At 38.5% G+C, this 19,607-nt stretch overlaps 2 protein-coding genes across 2 annotated transcripts; one reads left to right on the forward strand and one right to left on the reverse strand.

The window, feature by feature from the left end:
• The first annotated feature begins 1,351 nt into the window (after positions 1-1,351).
• Positions 1,352-13,456, forward strand: LOC132558095 (myeloperoxidase-like). The gene is made up of 13 exons (XM_060222619.1): positions 1,352-1,517; positions 2,009-2,138; positions 4,200-4,420; positions 4,732-4,911; positions 6,659-6,704; positions 7,491-7,597; positions 7,853-7,954; positions 8,632-8,724; positions 9,012-9,507; positions 10,374-10,595; positions 12,244-12,413; positions 12,801-12,903; positions 13,354-13,456. The coding sequence occupies exons 1-13, from the start codon at positions 1,352-1,354 to the stop codon at positions 13,454-13,456; spliced, it is 2,139 nt and encodes a 712-aa protein (XP_060078602.1).
• A 4,136-nt stretch (positions 13,457-17,592) lies between these two features.
• LOC132558096 (uncharacterized) lies at positions 17,593-19,140 on the reverse strand. The gene has a single exon (XM_060222621.1). The coding sequence runs from the start codon at positions 19,138-19,140 to the stop codon at positions 17,593-17,595; it is 1,548 nt and encodes a 515-aa protein (XP_060078604.1).
• Between the last annotated feature and the right edge of the window lie 467 nt (positions 19,141-19,607).

The following is a 19,607-nucleotide window of genomic DNA, read 5'->3' on the forward strand; positions in this document are numbered from 1 at the left end:
TAACGAGGACACAAACACAGAATACTAACAAGAAAAGATGTACACAATACTAACGAGGAAACAAGTACACAACACTAACGGGGAAACAAGTACACAACACAAACGAGGAAACAAGTACACAACACTAACGAGGAAACAAGTACACAACACTAACGGGGAAACAAGTACACAACATTAACGGGGAAACAAGTACACGACACAAACGGGGGAACAAGTACACGACACTAACGAGGAAACAAGTACACAACACTAACGAGGAAACAAGTACACAACACAAACGAGGAAACAAGTACACAACACTTACAAGGAAACAAGTACACAATACTAACGAGGAAACAAGTACACGACACTAACAAGGAAACAAGTACACAACACTTACAAGGAAACAAGTACACAACACTAACGAGGAAACAAGTACACGACACTAACGAGGAAACAAGTACACAACACTAACGAGGAAACAAGTACACAACACTAACGAGGAAACAAGTACACAACACTAACGAGGAAACAAGTACACAACACTAACGAGGAAACAAGTACACAACACTAACGAGGAAACAAGTATACAACACTAACGAGGAAACAAGTATACAACACAAACGAGGAAACAAGTACACAACATTTACAAGGAAACAAGTACACAACACTAACGAGGAAACAAGTATACAGCATTAACGAGGCAACAAGTACACAACATTTACAAGGAAACAAGTACACAACACTAACGAGGAAACAAGTACACAACACTTACAAGGAAACAAGTACACAACACTAACGAGGAAACAAGTATACAACACTTACAAGGAAACAAGTACACAACACAAACGAGGAAACAAGTACACAACACAAACGAGGAAACAAGTATACAACACTAACGAGGAAACAAGTACACAACACAAACGAGGAAACAAGTACACAACACTTACAAGGAAACAAGTACACAACACAAACGAGGAAACAAGTACACAACACTAACGAGGAAACAAGTACACAACACTAACGAGGATACATATACACAATCGATGGCATCACAGAAAAATATATTTAAGATATTCTCTCCAATGCGAGGTACTTCATGACATAGAGTCATTGCTAAAAGTACTTTTTTAACGTCGATATGACATATATGATCTGCAATATGAAGGCCAAGGTCATCATAGCAATTATCGTCATAGCAAAGGTATTTCTCACATCCTGTTTCCCTGAGTGTTCATCATCGGAGACTTTATCTGTTAAAGTGAGACAATGACAGCTTCTCTGAACCACGTGACCTTGTCATATTTATGGAGTTCAGAATAATGTGTACCGGTTTCCGTTGCAGATACTGTATAAAACTACGTCAGACAAAATGGACTATTGCGTGTTGTGTATTTCTGTCGTCCTACTGGTGGCTGACGTCACGGCTCACTCTTTATTCATGCTCTCTAGTGACCCGGGACAGATACGTCAAAAAGTCCGAACCATCTACCACACACATAAACAGGAAATGTCAAGACTACCAGTACAGGTACCAGGTAAATATCCAAGGTATATCGAACGTCACAAAACGTCATCATAAATTTACGTTAATAATGATCTGCCAATCACCAGATACCAAGTGTGCCGCTCGGAATTACTCATACTTACACGACTCATAAATATACTCCGCTTTCTCGAAACCCTCTTGGTTATATTTGTACAAAGACAAATAACTATTACATTCAAGATTTCGTAGTTCTCGAATTCTTTATAAAGTATACCGGCATATATATATATATGTACATATAGTGAAAATGTGATGAATTCATATATATATATTTAAAGAGATTTTAAATCTTAAGGCGAAGACTCGCCTTTCACCAATGCACTAAACACACCTCACTCGCTATTCGCATAAAAACTTCCTTTTAAAGTTTAAACTGAAAAATAAATTTTATGTAAAACGACGATCATAATTTCTAAAATCAAAGTCTACATTGTCCCTTATCATAGATAAACAATAATTTTTATATATGAATTATTTTAGTCTTGCGATCATCATCCATCCGTCCTAATTTCCACGAGCAATTCGTGTTACCAAGCCGTGAGAGGATGGTCCGAGAACAGACCCGCCTAGCTGATCTATCACTGGGAGCCATCAAGCGGATATGTACCAGGTACAATATGAAACAGACTATACTTATGCAATTGAATTGTATTCAAGCAGTATGGAATAATAGTTCTTTCACCTTGAGAGAAAAATCTCAATCCAAGGGATAAGATTATGAAATATTTATGAAAGCCTTGGGTTCGTACTTTGTCTATCACACCACGTGATCACACAAAGGTTGGGGAATCATTTTCCTCCAGTCCCTCTTTTAATTCATAAGGAGTCGTTTGAAAGTTTCAATAAATTTGAATCCAAAGCGTGCTTTGAGGTTAATCCACGTGTGGAATGATAAATCCGCCTACTTTGGACAAAATAGATATTATCTACTGTGAAATACGTCGATAAATGTCCACATTTTTTATACGTGTCACCTGTCCACACATTTTCTACGTGTCACCTGTCCACACATTTTATACGTGTCACCTGTCCACACATTTTATACATGTCACCTGTCCACACATTTTATACGTGTCACCTGTCCACACATTTTATACGTGTCACATGTCCACACATTTTATACGTGTCACCTGTCCACACATTTTATACGTGTCACCTGTCCACACATTTTATACGTGTCACATGTCCACACATTTTATACGTGTCACCTGTCCACACATTTTATACGTGTCACATGTCCACACATTTTATACGTGTCACATGTCCACACATTTTATACGTGTCACCCGTCCACACATTTTATACATGTCACCCGTCCACACATTTTATACGTGTCACATGTCCACACATTTTATACGTGTCACCTGTCCACACATTTTATACGTTTCACCCGTCCACACATTTTATACGTGTCACCCGTCCACACATTTTATACGTGTCACCTGTCCACACATTTTATACGTGTCACATGTCCACACCTGTCCACACATTTTATACGTGTTATCTGTCCACACATTTTATACGTGTCACATGTCCACACATTTTATACGTGTCACCTGTCCACACATTTTATACGTGTCACCTGTCCACACATTTTATACGTGTCACATGTCCACACATTTTATACGTGTCACCCGTCCACACATTTTATACGTGTCACATGTCCACACATTTTATACGTGTCACCTGTCCACACATTTTATACGTGTCACATGTCCACACATTTTATACGTGTCACCCTTCCACACATTTTATACGTGTCACATGTCCACACATTTTATACGTGTCACCCGTCCACACATTTTATACGTGTCACATGTCCACACATTTTATACGTGTCACCCGTCCACACATTTTATACGTGTCACCCGTCCACACATTTTATACGTGTCACCTGTCCACACATTTTATACGTGTTATCTGTCCACACATTTTATACGTGTCACCTGTCCACACATTTTATACGTGTCACCTGTCCACACATTTTATACGTGTCACCCGTCCACACATTTTATACGTGTCACATGTCCACACATTTTATACGTGTCACCTGTCCACACATTTTATACGTGTCACATGTCCACACATTTTATACGTGTTATCTGTCCACACATTTTATACGTGTCTGTCCACACATTTTATACGTCATTTTATACGTGTCACATGTCCACACATTTTATACGTGTCACATGTCCACACATTTTATACGTGTCACCTGTCCACACATTTTATACGTGTCACATGTCCACACATTTTATACGTGTCACATGTCCACACATTTTATACGTGTCACATGTCCACACATTTTATACGTGTCACATGTCCACACATTTTATACGTGTCACATGTCCACACATTTAATCGTGGACACAGGAAATTTCGTCTTGGTAAAACATGCGACATTCTGTACGATGTTGGAATACATATATATATATATGTACATATGTATATGTATATATCTACAAAACGGACATTGTTCGCTACAAATGACTGTAAACAATTGGCTATTCTTAATATCTAGACTTGAAACAGATATCTTAAGTCCTAAGTAATGTTCTTTATATGAATAATATAAAACTTCTATCCCGATATCTCATATAACGGACAATTTACAGGAATGTTTTTGATACAAAACGATCGACGGTAATGTTTTCTCGGCTTTTTTGTTTAGTACCGGAAGTACAGTATACGAGTTGCTCGATAAACCTAATTGGCAGGAGGCATTGAGAACTCAATTCGGCGAGGACTGTCAGGATCTGAGTGCAAACCTTACGTGCAACCATCTAAGTCGTTTCCGCACCATAGACGCCTCATGCAACAATTTGTTACGTCCTACGTGGGGAATGGCAGGAAGGCAGCAAAAACGCTACTTACGACCCATGTACCAGGACGGTAAGATATTCATCACCGATTTCATAAAACGTAGACACAAACAATGCTGATGATTTCGGGTCTATAATTGACAGTTTTTAATTCAATTTAATCTGATACTATTGATATACATTAGTAATTGTCATTTGTACTGCAATTTGGCTTTTACTTTATAGTAAATCGACAGATGGACTTTATTTGGAACCCCTGTCCCCATCCCTAAAGTAATTTCAAGGAGGTTAAAAACCTGATCGAATGATTCCATGGGGATAAGTTTCTAGTATTTTTTTATAACTGGCAGTGGAAAACATGTGTACGTTTTATATTGAAAGGTATAAGTTCTCCCCGCCGTGTGGGGAAGGATGGACTGCCCCTCCCCAGCGCTCGACTGGTCAGTAACATCGTCCACAGCCCCCGAGGGTTTGGTCGCCAGGACTGCTCCCTGTCGGCGATGGTCATGCAGTGGGGACAGTTCCTCGACCACGATATTGTCGGTACGCCTGTCCTCAAAAGTAAGTGCCAACTACAACAGAGTTCAAATTTAAGTATCCAAGAGTGAATCGCTATTAGTGACCATTTAGCAAACTATATCTCTGCGAGCCAAGGGTGGTCAGTAAGATACCTAGATAGTGGCGTAACAATAATGTATGCTTGTGTTCTTAGCATAAACTCAAATTCTATTGAGATATCTACTCGTACTTTTGTTCTTACTTCTAAAATCGTGTTGCTTTGCTCAATAAATATGTATATATACATGTATGTATACACATACATCAAAAACTCAATAAATATGCATATACATGTACGTGTATTATATAACATCTAACTATCATTTTCTTTTCCCTATGTAGTACAAATTTTGAATATTTAGCCCTTTAAAAGTCGTTCGTACCCGTTACACTACCAAAATTACCGATTTTTTAAACGTTAACCGGATATGTGGATCTGCTTGGGGTGACAAGACCATTTAGGAAGACCTCCCTTTTTGATACTATGTCTAGTGACACATCTCAAGGCAAATCCAAGTACGAACCTCCTTATTATGGTGTCAACTTCATTTCAGAAAACGAACTGAAGGATGACAGTGTTCGTTGTTCGCCTTTGACGACAAAGTTGGACACTGCTGGTGTAAATAGAATAGATATTTCTAATTAGCTAAAAACCGACAGCTGCAGGGGCTTTCGCACCTAAAAATCCCACTGGCGAACGCCTCCTGCGGTGTAACTAATGAGTTTCCGGCGAGTGTCATGGGAGTGTGCTGGATGTGTCACGGGAGTGTGCTGAATGTGTCACGGAAGTGTGCTGGGTGTGTCTCGGGAGTTTGGTGGGTGTGTCATGGGAGTGTGCTAGGTGTGTGCTGGGTGTTTCATGGGAGTGTGCTGTGTGTGTCCTGGGAGTGTGCTGGGTGTGTCATGGGAGTGTGCTGGGTGTGTCATGGGAGAGTGCTGGGTGTGTCATTGGAGTGTGCTGGGTGTGTCCTGGGACATATTTAGCGCCTATATATCATTTATATTACACACTTTACACCATTGTTATTGCGGTTTTTGCATTTTGAAGTTACCGCGGATCGTGCACAACTAGCACTACACTGAGCTACCACTAGGACTGAGTGTCCTGCGAGGTTTTCACATGCCGCCATTTGATTGATTAAGATTTCGTAATTATTGTTTTTGTATTATAAACTTTCATCAAATGACTACCAACAGGCTAAAATCATTCTAACTGACCAACTGAAAAGTATCTGAAAGCACCGTTAAAGTTACATGTACACATGCAGTACACTGAACTGTCATGGAGGAGTATGACAGGAATGACTCTCTTGTAAGTGTCCTCAAACATGTTTAGCGTCCAGCAGTTCATAATCAATACATTTTTATATTTTTTTCTCTCGAAAGCATACACTATTAAGAAAAACATTGCTATGCCACTGCTACATCACCCAGAAATTTCGAGGACGAAAATGTATAAAGACAGTTCTAGCCAAGACAGCAGTTGCTGTGACAATCTAGAATACTTAGGATGTCCTTGGAATTTTCCTATTATTGTTATACGACACTATGTTTACTACTGCTATCCACTGTTGTATAATGTAACGCTTAACGATTCACGGAATCAATGTATAAGCTATTGATATTTGTACTAAAGACAATAGAGGTGTACTTAAACAACCAGCGGCTTATAATAAAAAAAATCCAATTCCATATATGATATACCTTGTTTATGATCGCCTTCATAGTCACTCAAATGTTTTAATTTCAGAAGACAATGGATCATCATACGAGTGCTGTGGGGCGGATTCATCATTGTAAGTCTACATCCAAAAGTTATGAAAAAAAAATATCAAAACGCAGTGCATGATTTTCATGAAAAAAGGAAAGCTGTTATATATGAAATCTGAACATTTAACAAACAAACACGTATTTTATTACTATAAACTTTGTAGCCTGGGGTGGGTTAATAAACAACCACAGGAATGAGTTCCTTTGAACCCCCTCCCACACACACCCCAAAATGACCACCAGTAGGCTATAATAAGTATCTAAAAGGGTTTATTTTAAGGGGTACCAAGAAAAATTGGGGCATGGTCTTAAAATCAACCCTTTCAGACACTTATTTACCAGGTATAATAACCCATTGGTAGCCACTTTGGGTGGGGGGTTCAAAAGGAACTCTTACCCAACCACAAGGTCTGGTGGTACACATATATGTTAATTAAGGGATCAAACCGGGAACAAACCTGTAAAAAGACGAAAACACACAATCACACTGACAAACGTACTATAAAAAAAGATACGGAAACGCGGAACTGGCAGCGGTATGCTATCCGGGACCCAGGGGCTTTTATACGGTTATAACCGGTGGCGGGAATTCTAAGTGAAATGTTCGTGCAGTGAAGTCATTGCCGATTGGTCAACTGTCCAGTGTCCAGTCGAGTCAACAACATAAAAGACATGCCCACAGACATTTATGAAACGGGACATATACAAAGGCATATAGCGCTGTGTTTGACGTCACACGTAGCTACACACCTAGGTATACACTGTACCCGTGCGGTACTCGAACATATACAACTTTAAACATAATTTTTCAGTGAAGGATGTTTCCCAGTGCAGATCCCACCTAATGACGACCATTTTGAAGGGACGTGTATGAATATGGTAAGGTCCGCACCAGCAGTAGGACCGAATTGTGTTATAGGTATGTGAATACAGGACGTGTGTAACTATGGTAAGATGCAAATCATAGAATTATTGTTGATAACTACTAAAGAGCTTCTCCCGCCAAAAAGTGACATTTTAATTGCGTTCTTTATACAGCCATATTACCGCAGCCAAGCTTTGTCAGCCTCGAAGACGTCGATCTGAATGCAAATGCTAAAACTGTAAAAATAGACAGGACCATGGCAGTGGTAACCTGTAGACAACGTCAACATGTCATAGTTTGATTTTGCAGGTGTACGAGAACAAATGAATAAAGTGACTTCATACATAGACGCCTCGGCAGTGTATGGCTCTTCATGGGAGGAAGAGGACTACTTGAGAGCCAAGACCAGAGGTATGCATGATCAGACAAATTCATAGAAAAAATTGTTTTTACCAAAACAGCGAGAGCATGTATTGAGTTGTAAGGTATTCTAGCTTTATTTGTGTGGACGGAAAGCAATTTAAAGATTTGTTTGACTTCGTTATATCAAAAACTTTGTAAATACCCGCCAATTTAGTGTACAGAAAAGAAAAACTGGGTATTGGTGTCCTGCCGGATCAAATGTCTCGTTCTGTTTGCTTCCATGTCGGATCAAATGTCTCGTTCTGTTTGCTTCCATGTCGGATCAAATGTCTCGTTCTGTTTGCTTCCCTGCCGGATCAAATGTCTCGTTCTGTTTGCTTCCATGTCGGATCAAATGTCTCGTTCTGTTTGCTTCCATGTCGGATCAAATGTCTCGTCTTGTTTGCTTCCCTGCCGGATCAAATGTCTCGTTCTGTTTGCTTCCATGTCGGATCAAATATCTCGTTCTGTTTGCTTCCATGTCGGATCAAATGTCTCGTCTTGTGTTGCTTCCATGCCGGATCAAATATCTCGTCTTGTTTTGCTTCCCAGTCCGATCAAATGTTTCTTCCGGTTTGCAGGATTCATATCCTTCTACTTGTGCGATGTCTCCTCTCATCCTGTTTTCGCCGATGTCATCATTGTTGTTTTATTTTGACTTATTTCTGTTATGTTTAATCAATTAGGATTGCTAAAGGAAGGCGATAACCGACTGCTGCCACCTAGCGGCAAAGACAATTGTATAAAGAGGACTGAAGCTGACGTGTGTATGACTGCAGGTATAACATCATTCTTAATACTTAGTGACTACAATTAGGAATAAAATAGGATCTTTTCAGTTATATCAGATATTTATTTTTCTGCACGTAAGAGTATCTTTGCCACATTTGCAAATTTTTCACACGTTTTATCAACTCCATTAACCAATGTGATTTTCTTTGATAAATGGATGAGTTCACAAGTTGATATCTACTGGTCTGGAGAGATGATGGTTGATTTAAGTTGTCACGATGATGATTGTGTACGAAGTGTAGACCGATTTCCTCTGCCAATCATTGTATTACAGGTGATGATCGTCCGAATGTTGTGCCTTCGTTAGGAGCCATTCATACTTTGTTTATGAGAGAACACAACCGAATAGCCGCCATGCTTGGAGTTCTCAACCGGTTCTGGAGCGACGAGCGGATTTATCAGGAAACACGTAAGATTATGTCAGCCTTGTTGCAACACATAACATATAACGAATATCTGCCTCTGATACTCGGTAAGGGAATCATGGAGTATTACGACATTCTACCAAAGACAGAATTCTTCGAAACAAGCGTGTACAATATGTCGACAAATGCCGGAATAGCCAATGTCTTTGCCGTGGCAGCGTTTAGATTTGGTCATTCACAGATTCCTTCCATTCAAACTTTTCTTGGACCTAAAGAAACTTACCGTCATGACTTCCGGATCGAGTCTACATACCATAGGCCCTACTTTGCACAATTTAACAGCGGGCAGGGAGTGGAGGACGTGCTGAGATGGCTAATTAAAGACCCTCAACCGGAAACAAACAGGTAGTTAGCATTTATGATAAAGACCCAATAGAAAAAAAAAACAAAAAACAAAACAAACAAAACAAACAATCAAACAAAAAACCAACAAGAAAACAAAACAAGAAAAAAAAAACAAGAAAAAAACAAGAAAATACCACCTTGTTAACATAACCATTCTCCAAACACAAATTCAGTAAAAGTTGTGCAAAATGTGAACAAAAGAAAAAAATTACACGCAGACCTTTGGAAGAGTACAAGAAGAATAAGACCAGGTGTTCTGGTAGTGTAAGCGTCTTCTGCTTCATCGACGGCACCCGCCATGTAAATCTTGGTAATTCCAAGTAAGTAATGTCACGCTCTCAAATGAGAACAAACACCAAACACACGTCCAGCTTCATAGAGCGCAAAGAAATAGAACATACTCAATGAGATCACTCTGGCGACCCTAAAACTTCCGCGTACTTTTCTTCAACCTGCATCTTTTGAAATCATGTGTTACGATTTTTTTCATTGGCGTTGTTCTCAAAATTATATAAAAACTATGAAATTTATTGAAATTTTGAGCTAATGCACGTTTCTTTTTCTTTTTTGTCTTTTCTTTCAATCGCTGGATATTCCTCGGTCGCCAGACGTTAAATTCTGGGCTCTTGGCACCACTGACAAGTCGTAGAAAAACGAAACAATTGTATGATGCAGTTCAATTTATTGTTATTTGGCTCTAATGTGTATTTTTTTTTATTTTCTCATTCAAATATGCTATTCTCTAGTGTATCTTTTGTATAACTTTGAATCCAGCGCATCCTAATCCAGATCTACAGAGCAATGCCTAAATAGACTTTGTGTGTTTCCGTTCTTTGGGTAACATGTGTCGTGTATACTGTTTGCAGAGCTTTTGTCCGTGGAGTTCGGGACCAGTTATTCCTACAGAACAATGTCAGTCTTGACCTGGCGGCTATCAACATCCAGAGAGGACGTGACCATGGCGTAGCGCCGTACAATTCTTGGCGGAGATGGTGTGGCCTGGGCCGGGCTCGTCATTTCGGGCTTGGGCCAGACGGACTTGTTCACCATGATCAGGCATCAGCCAGACTTCTGCAGCGGACTTACCGGTACAGGACTAGGAAAGAAATATTTTGTCTAAGATGACGAACTTATGATAACTAGTTCAGGTTTTAAACATTGTTGATGCTATCCTGCAGAGTTCATTCAATGACATTTCTATTAAGCGCGATATTATGATTCGGAGAAAAATGTGAAATTCAAAAGAATCAGAAATGTTTTAAGAAAAAATCCACCAATCCCAATACATGTGTTAAAATCAAGAAGGAAAATTTATTTTACTTTATCTCACATGGTCCAAAGGACCGTTGAGCTTATACCATGGCGCTGTTTCCGTCGTCTGTCGCCCGTCAACCTCTCACTATATCGCTACCAGTCATGCACGACTGACCAAATCTGGTCTGAAGCATTCTTTGGAAAGGAAAATTAAGTTTGTATAATTGATGGTTCCCGAATCCAAGGTGCCAGAGGTGCGGGACCCAGAAGAGGTTCTTTAAAAACTTTCTTCAGGTATAATTTGATTTTGTCCAACTTTGGTGTGGATCATTCCTGGAAGAAGAGTATTTTGTGTTAGGATTCAGTCCCCATGGGGCGGGAGAGTCAATGTGGAAAAAAGAAAAAAAATCTTTTTTGAAATCCTTCTTCTGTAGGAATGCCTGAATTATATTCCAATTCGGTCTGAAGCATGATTAGGTAAAGGGGAATCAATTTTATATATACCGTAGGTCTCGACACCCTGAGGGCGTAAGGAGCGAGTCCCGACCGATAGAGCAAATCCTTCTTCTTCTTTATATTAGGGAAACCTATTGTTTTCACATTAAAAAAACATCAAAACATCAAAGAAAGTAATGTAATGCAAAATGATTTTATATGTAATATCGTGAAGACGATATTTTTTTCCGAATACTTTTGCGAGTTTCCCAAATTGATGCCATCCGGTATGTGTAAAGTAGTATCGACAAAATAGGTTTTTGTTTCGGATGAACGTTTCCATGCTTTATGAATGGGCAAATTATTTGCAAAATGGTAACCAATATAAACTGATTACTTTTGTTTGTCCTGATAGTCGCGGGCTTGAAGTTTTGAAGTAGTTATGTTAATCAGAGTAAACTTTACCATCCTCCTTGTGACGCAGCTGCTGATTAGTTTAAATCTGATGACTATGTACTGTTGACTAAATTGTCTATTTCTATGCCCCTGGATCGAATGACTGGGAGCATATTGTCTTTGTGCTGTCTGTTTTTCTGCTGTCAACTTTAACCTTGCCCGTACTTATTGCACTGCAGGAGGTAGGACATTCATATTTTGCATGTCTATTCCTCGTGACAAGATGTTTCCGGTGGTGCCTTTTTTTTTTTACCTTGACTGTGACCTTTGACCTATATTTGAAAAATTGTACAATTAGCTATAACTATTGCATCATATTTGGTATGTGTGTTCTTTGTGACAATACCTTTCGCTGATACCAAAGTCTTCACCATGTGACCTTATCCGTGACCTTTGACCTACATTTCAGAGTAAAATAATTCATTACCACAATGAAGACACGTGCTTCACAAAGTGTGCATGCAATTAGCACATGCCTTACACAGTACATGCTCAATGTCCCACTTCAGAATTTTGTTGCAGCCGGGGACATAGTGTTTCATAAATAAATCTTGTTTCTTCTGTAATTGGCTAGAACTATATCATTTACAGTGATCCGGACGATATAGATGTGTTAACTGGTGCCATATCGGAACGTCATCTGAAAGGGGCTAGTGTAGGTCCAACCTTCGCCTGCATCATAGGCTACCAGTTCCGGGAACTTAAAGTCGGGGACAGATTCTGGTACGAGAGGGCACATCCCATCACCGGCTTCACGGAGAGTAAGTCATGTCCACGTTAGCAAATTGACGAACCAAATGAGTAAAGAAGAGAAAAGAAATGAAAATTTCCTGCAATATCTTAAAAAGGAAAAAATGGTAATTTCGATGTGCGTACATTATAAGTATGTCATTTGAATTATTTTGGTCTGGGTTATTTGGTAAATCCGTTAATGTTAAAGTTCGAGTAAATCCGTTAATGTTCGGGGATATTCGTTAATGTTCGAAAATATTCGTTAATTTAGTGATATAACCATTGTAATCTGTCAATATTCGATAACAAAGTTAACATCAACACCCAAATAGTAAGCGATCTCACCACATCAACTCGACCCAAATTTATGTTAAAATCATTTACTTTTCATTTTTGAAAATTGTTTTCATTAACAGGACAGTTGAGGTCGATAAAGCAAATGCGGCTATCAAAAATTCTGTGTGAGAATTTTAATATCACACCATTACAGAAGAATGTGTTCCTACTCCCAAACATCAAGTAAGTGATTGGTGTCGAAGCTAAGTAAAGACCCGGTATAACTGGTGCCAGACTACATTTTGATTCTGTTAATTTAATAAGCTTACATAGATATACACGTCGCCAGAAGACTAACACTCGTTGGCGAGACAACGCCCATAGCTAGGACGAGTCAATGAGATGAAAAATTCTGTAACCAACCAACCAATTGAAAATTGCCGAACTTTGGCTTTTTGTTATAGTTTTGATCTTGATTGGAACAAGATTTTCTATTGGTTGATCGTCACATAACATAATTAATGACGTCATTATTTGATAGCGCAAGAAGAGGTGGTAATTATTTATCAGTGTAAATAATCCGTAAAACGAAAGTTTAAAAAAATTTTATTGTGATAAAGTCAATTGCGTCATAAGATTTATTAGGTATCTCCACTATTAAAAGTACTTGTAAGTTTTGCTGATTGATTTTAGGGACAAACCCAGACGCCAGGTGCCATGTCACTCACTTCCAGATCTCGACATTCGCGCTTGGCAGGACTACAGCTACGTGGAGGGCTCATCAAATGGACAGTAATTGTCTCCACATAAAATATGTCTGTCAGCATTCCATGGTTCATGGACGTCAATAGTATGGAAATGTAAGACCACTTTAGACTGTTAGGAAATTAAGTGTGTTTTATTAGCACATTTAGGCTGTGTGGACATGCCATTAAAAGAACAATAACCGGGAGTACTTATGTTTTATTGGAAGAAATTTACTACTTCCTGATCGATGTAAATCCATTACTATTAACTGAAATACAGGAAGTGAGGACAGATTTCACAACGAGTGCCTTTTTGATGGGATTGATGATGTGTGTTCGTCATTCAAGCTGGCAAGTTTTGAATTCTAATTGAGAGATACACTGTAGCTATTCCAAGGAGGATGGTCAGAGATGATGGTGGCCTCTATTTAGTCTATTTATAGCCACAGATGATGGTGACCTCTATATAGTCTATTTATAGATTTTAGATTCGGCAGAATCACTTTCTGAATTTACCTGAATATTATGTTTAGAAATATAGATAGTTGTATAAATAAGCGCTTTTACATTTTGTAATGAACCAGTAGTTTGTTAAAATTCATAAATTCGCTGATATATTCTTTGAAGCTTGGACTATATCTCCGCGCAGAGCAATTATTTTGGCGTCCGCTATCAGACAAAATTCAGCGTAACGTCCACGTCAGGTTAACACAGATTAAACAACAAAACTGTTTCGATAGTATGATGTTCAGTCAATGTTGCAGGATAAATAGGATACGTGGTCAGTCTCTTAAAATATAAGCTGCATCTTGGCTCGGGACAGAGACAAAAGTAGTTCTCCGAAGGTTCGCCAACATGTGTGTGTTGAGCCAGTGAGCGACCTCACACGACACTTTGTCCTCGCCCTGGTCATATCTTTGTCCATATCGTCAACATTACACCTACAGGAAGTAATTAAAGTTCCATGATAAGGTCACTATCATGGTAATTTGGACAGTTTATGTATATGATAAGGCAATATATTTTATTATACAACCGATCCTGTGTTTTTTACCACAAACCATCGTCTGGTGAGTTTCTGACGGTCATTATAATGTAACATCGTCATTGTGTTTTTTTTAAAAACAATATATTATTTACTTACACTTCTGACATGTAGTGTACATGCCATTTTCAAAGAATAACACTTGTACATGTACGAGCAAAAAGGAGCAGTGAAATGTTGTTACGACATTGATTTCAGAAATTATTTTTCTGTATTTCTCCATATGACTCTAAAATAAATTTTACAAAAATCCACAGTTCATGTATCCAACTTAATGTAAATGAAAGTACGTTTACCAAAGCAGGTAACACAGGCCCATTGCAATAATTCTTAACATGATGAATTAAAACTCCTCAAATACTGAAGCCTCGTTACGACAGCGCGTGTAATTCTAAGCATGTGTTGTATATCTGGTCTAAATATCCTAGATAATCGGAAACTGTTGTTTGATATTTGTTTTTGCTGTTGATTTTAGACGGACAAAGAAAACTTTTCCACAACACAGTCGCTGAAGGAGGAAAGTGTAGATGGGGGTTTGGGGTGATTTTGGTATGGCTTTTCTTTAAATCTGGTGTTATCATTTTTTAAATAATTTTTATAATCTAAAATTCATATAAATTTTTAATGGGTATCAAAAACTATATATATATTTTTTAAACAGGGAGTAAGCGAAAGATAATTAAGTAAGATTTCGGAATTATCTGGGATGTTTAAATCCATTTATCAGACTTACTCGCTGTATCCCAGCAACGTGTCGAGAGGAGCTTTAAGAGAAATGTGCAACGTTATATTTTGACTTCATAGCTAATCTAGAAAGAGTAATGTCACGAAACAACACGCTAGGATATATTACATACAGAGATGTGTTTGCTGTGACAAAATGGTGGGCTATTCAGGTCAAACGTATCTGTGTATTGTTTGATATATGCTACTCCCAAACTGAAATACCAATTAAAAACACTTGAAATATAATGTTTAATTACAACTTCTGTTTATTTACAGCACAAAGCATAGTTCTCTGAGACAATAAAAACTTCACAACCAAATAGTTATGGAGTAACCCATAACATACATATAACATGGAAAAACGCCAGCCGATGGCTTCTGTATACTATTCCTAATCCTCTCAATTACAAACTATCACTTCATTTTCATAAGTATTCAATCACACATGCAGGCATCTTCGATACCTCAGGGGGTAACATGGCAAAATTGAAGACTCGAGCGAAGTAATCTGATTGATTCCAGGAGAAAAATCCCTGACCAATCACAGGCCAAATACTCCTATTGAAGATTACAAAGGAGCGACACCCAACCTTGAAGCCGTTACAATATACCGTTATTCGAACTCGAGATTCGTTCGAAGTACATCAAATGATCAAACTAGTCTTTTCGTCTTGTCCACAACGTATCGCACATCGAAACATGCCAGTCTGCCACGACAGTGAACATAACCCCTGGAGTATCGAGGATGACATTCAGAACAATTGTGGTATATATTATAAATAAGCATACAAATGACATACATTCTTGACACGTACAATAAAATCTTACACAAATTACTAACATTTTGATTAATGTAAAAGGATATACAGAAACACGTCATCCGCAAAAAGGGACACAACTCTCATAAATCCATACATGTGTACGTAGTACAAGGTCGAGGAAATGTCAAATACCGTACATTGTTTGTATCGAATTTGCACCTTGTCCAGTAGTTTAAGTGGGGACAAGAAGGCCTTAAATGCCAAATTTATTAATAAATTTCTGCTTGATCTGGAAATGATTTATATGAAATATTTAAAAACATCAATATGTTGATTCACTTTTATTTAACCGCTTCATGTGTGATAGGAAATATCCATTTTATGATTACCCCTTTTGATGTAAAATAGCAAATATCTTTTTATATATATATTTTCGGGGTGACCTTCTTCCGACAAATTTCCTCTTTGATTGAAATGTAATAGATTGAATACTTTGAAAAGTAGTGTAAATACAAACATTCACACAGAAATTAAGCTTTTTTAGACTTCATATTTTGCTACAAGCGAGAGTATATATCAACGAGTTCACCAAGTGACTCCAATCGATTAGATATACAATTTCGTGTACGCAGGGGAACACTGGGTCTTGTGCAAAATGTCTCCCTTTTTTTCTCTACATGTGTTCAATAACACAAAACAGAATAAGCCTTGATTGAAAAACAAGTACGAAAAAAGTTTCATTACATCAATCGCTCCGCCTAACCCTTTCAGTGTGCAACCACTAAATACAGCAAAGAACGAGGACACACCTAATGCCACACCATAGTGATGAATGCAAATAACATTATTTTCGCATGAAGGTGTTGATACGGGATACCTCGGACTCCTTTTTGAAATATACATTCCAGTCGTCAGATGTGAAGGATTGTATACCGGAATGTACATCGTCCAGATTTCGAGTACATATAGAGAAATCTGGGGTCAAAATATTACCTTGTATTTATACATGGCATTACATACTAGTAGACAAGTGTCTCAGGTTGATAAAAATGTGGGTAAAGTTTTACAGTCGTCATAGTGATCTCATTTCGAGATATTCTATTTCGTTGGTTCTGTTGTTACATATCTTATTATCATTTGAGAACGAGACATTACTTACTTGGATTGGCCAATTGACATGGCGGGTGTCATCGATGAAGCAGAGACACTCTCACCTCCGTAACACCTGGTCTTATTCTCATTGTACTTTGTCTGGAGTCTCCGGGTAAATCTTTCTTTTATTCATTTCTGTCCTAATTTTATTGACTCTGAGTTTGGATTATTCGCAGACATTATTAACAGCATTACCAGAAATCGGTTATCTCAGACGAACTTCCTCAAACTGTTTAGATTCTCGTCTCTATTGGTAGGCAATGTTTAGGGTCAACTATATGGACAGGATGAGGAAATACTCCGTTGATGATATTTCTTATTGATCCTTAGACTTTATGTTTACACGAACAGAAGAAAGTGTACATGTTTAAGATATTTAAGATACCACATATAAGTTTCTTTAACCTTGTTGTCTGGTATACACACCTCGTACCGACACATTGGACCAATTCACTTGAAAGTTTTAGTATATTGTTGGAAAACGTGTTCACTGAACCAGTCCTCAGCCGCTGTAGTATTGTAGACGCTTCACTTCATCACCGAACACCGCCCAGAGGATGAGGCTTCTGTCTATACAGATAGCTTGTGCACTTCTCTCATCTGTGAACACAGTCCTCAGGAATTCTCCTTCACAGCTAACGAGGAGCACTCTGTGATTGTTACAGTCGGCGATGAGAAGATTCCCGGCATTGTCGAAGGTTACATCCCAGGGGTCAAATATGGCTTCTGCTGTTTTTTGGCCCTCTGCTCTGCCTCCTTTGTATCGGAACAACTCTTCAAACTCTTTGTTCATAACAAGAACTTGTTTTGTGTTATACTCGTCATAACTCTGTCTCTCAACTACAGCCAAGTTCTGTGTCAGTCGACATTCTGCTATTTTCTGTGGTAAGCGAACTATGGGTTTTCCAGAAGTTGTAGTCTTGGTGCTGAGGAGCGGTTCCCCTTTCTGTGAGAACTTGGTCACTTTTTGCGACATTCCCACCAAGACGTGATTGGCCGCGGTTACACACAGACAAATGGGTTTGCTCTTACAATTGAATCGCAAATTTGGCACTCCTAATGCGCAATCCATGATGCTGGAATCTGTATCAGAGCAAATCCAAATCTTCTTGGTTCGAGGTGATATACAGACATCTGTAATTCTCACGTTGAATTTTATTTCCCGTCGTATCTCACCTTTCTTGCTCAAAAGTTGGAGACTGTTCGAGTATGAAATCCAAATTTCTTCTTTTTCGGTGGCACATACCTTATTGCCAATTCCTTTAGTATTGAATTTTCCAAGGATGTTTGTCTGGTGTGAGAGGTTGTAGTTCACTTCCTGTCTTTTCGCCATTACCGTACCTGAAGACGATCGGTCCTCCGTCGGTGCACCTGGCTGCAGAGTAGAATCTGGCTGACCTTGGTCATCGGTGGTCAACGTTCCAAATGCTTCTTCCAAATAAGGTTGGTAGTGCGCAGGTGCTTCAAAGACTACTGTATGTAACCTTGGCTTGTCGGGTAAATTCAAAGCGAGGCTTCGAAATGCATGTCCGGTGTCAAAAAGCTCCAGAACGGATGCGTCTTGAAGTTGTGTTTTACATTCGTGTAATTGTTTGCCGAGACCCTCGTAAATATCTGAAAGGCATTTCTTGTAGTCGTTCAGAAGTTGTATGTTATCTTCTTTCAGCCTCCGACATAACGACGAAGATTTTGCGATCAATACATCGATGGCTTGCTTCAGTTTGTCCCCTTGATCTTGAACTGTTGTCTCTAGCTTGTTGAAATAATTCGTGGTATCCGCTTTTAGTTTTTCAACTGATTCAATGCTGTCTTTCATATTTGGCAACCTGTTATTTTCAACTTCGCTGATGAATTTGATCATTTCTATTTTTTGCTGCTCGGCAATGTCACTCAACTCTGTCAAGTCGTGTCCCTTGTGCCGTGAACCCACACATTTCATACATGCCACTTCGCTGCAATTTTCACAAAGGAACGCTATAATCTTTCCGGTATGGTGGATGCACGTATCCTGCCCCCTCCTCCGAACAACGGCTTGAATCGCCGAGGCCATGACGACTGTTTTGCTATTTTTCTTTCAGTAGACTTGATCACTTACAATTTTTGTTTCGTTTTAATGTCCATGTGTGTCTTAGAATCCCCAACAAACACGACAAAGTTCTGAAAATAGAAAGCAACACGATGACCATTCAATCAACTACATCATTGAAAGACCAAGTTTAAAATTGTGGTCATTCTTGTGAGAATATCGATCTTTTTTTTTTCTTTGAGAGTCAACGTTTCGACAATGAAGAGGTATATTATGCTTCAAAGATTTGAATGTCTTAGGACAGAGTTGAATTTTGAGTTTTTTGTTTGGTAGTTAAGACCTTTCTATATATTTCTCTATATATTTATATATATATAGTGAAAATATGGTAAATTCTTCGTGTCCAGAAAACATATAAAAACTTTTTAAAAAAAATGGAAATCACGATGAGCTATGTACACAATGTAAAACATCTGAAGAAGAAAGGCTTT

This window comes from Ylistrum balloti, unplaced genomic scaffold, assembly GCF_031769215.1.
Source record: "Ylistrum balloti isolate Yb309-2 unplaced genomic scaffold, AGI_CSIRO_Ybal_v1 Utg370754, whole genome shotgun sequence".
Classification (NCBI taxonomy): Eukaryota; Metazoa; Mollusca; class Bivalvia; order Pectinida; family Pectinidae; genus Ylistrum; species Ylistrum balloti.

What these genes read in the sequence shown, in the direction of transcription:
- LOC132558095 (XM_060222619.1), top strand. Translation starts at nt 1,352, where the DNA reads ATGGACTATTGCGTGTTGTGTATTTCTGTCGTCCTACTGGTGGCTGAC. An exon ending in AGGACCGAATTGTGTTATAG is followed by an intron (nt 7,598 to 7,852) that starts GTATGTGAATAC and finishes TTGATTTTGCAG; the next exon opens with GTGTACGAGAACAAATGAAT. An exon ending in CTTGAGAGCCAAGACCAGAG is followed by an intron (nt 7,955 to 8,631) that starts GTATGCATGATC and finishes TTAATCAATTAG; the next exon opens with GATTGCTAAAGGAAGGCGAT.
- LOC132558096 (XM_060222621.1), bottom strand. Translation starts at nt 19,140, where the DNA reads ATGGCCTCGGCGATTCAAGCCGTTGTTCGGAGGAGGGGGCAGGATACG.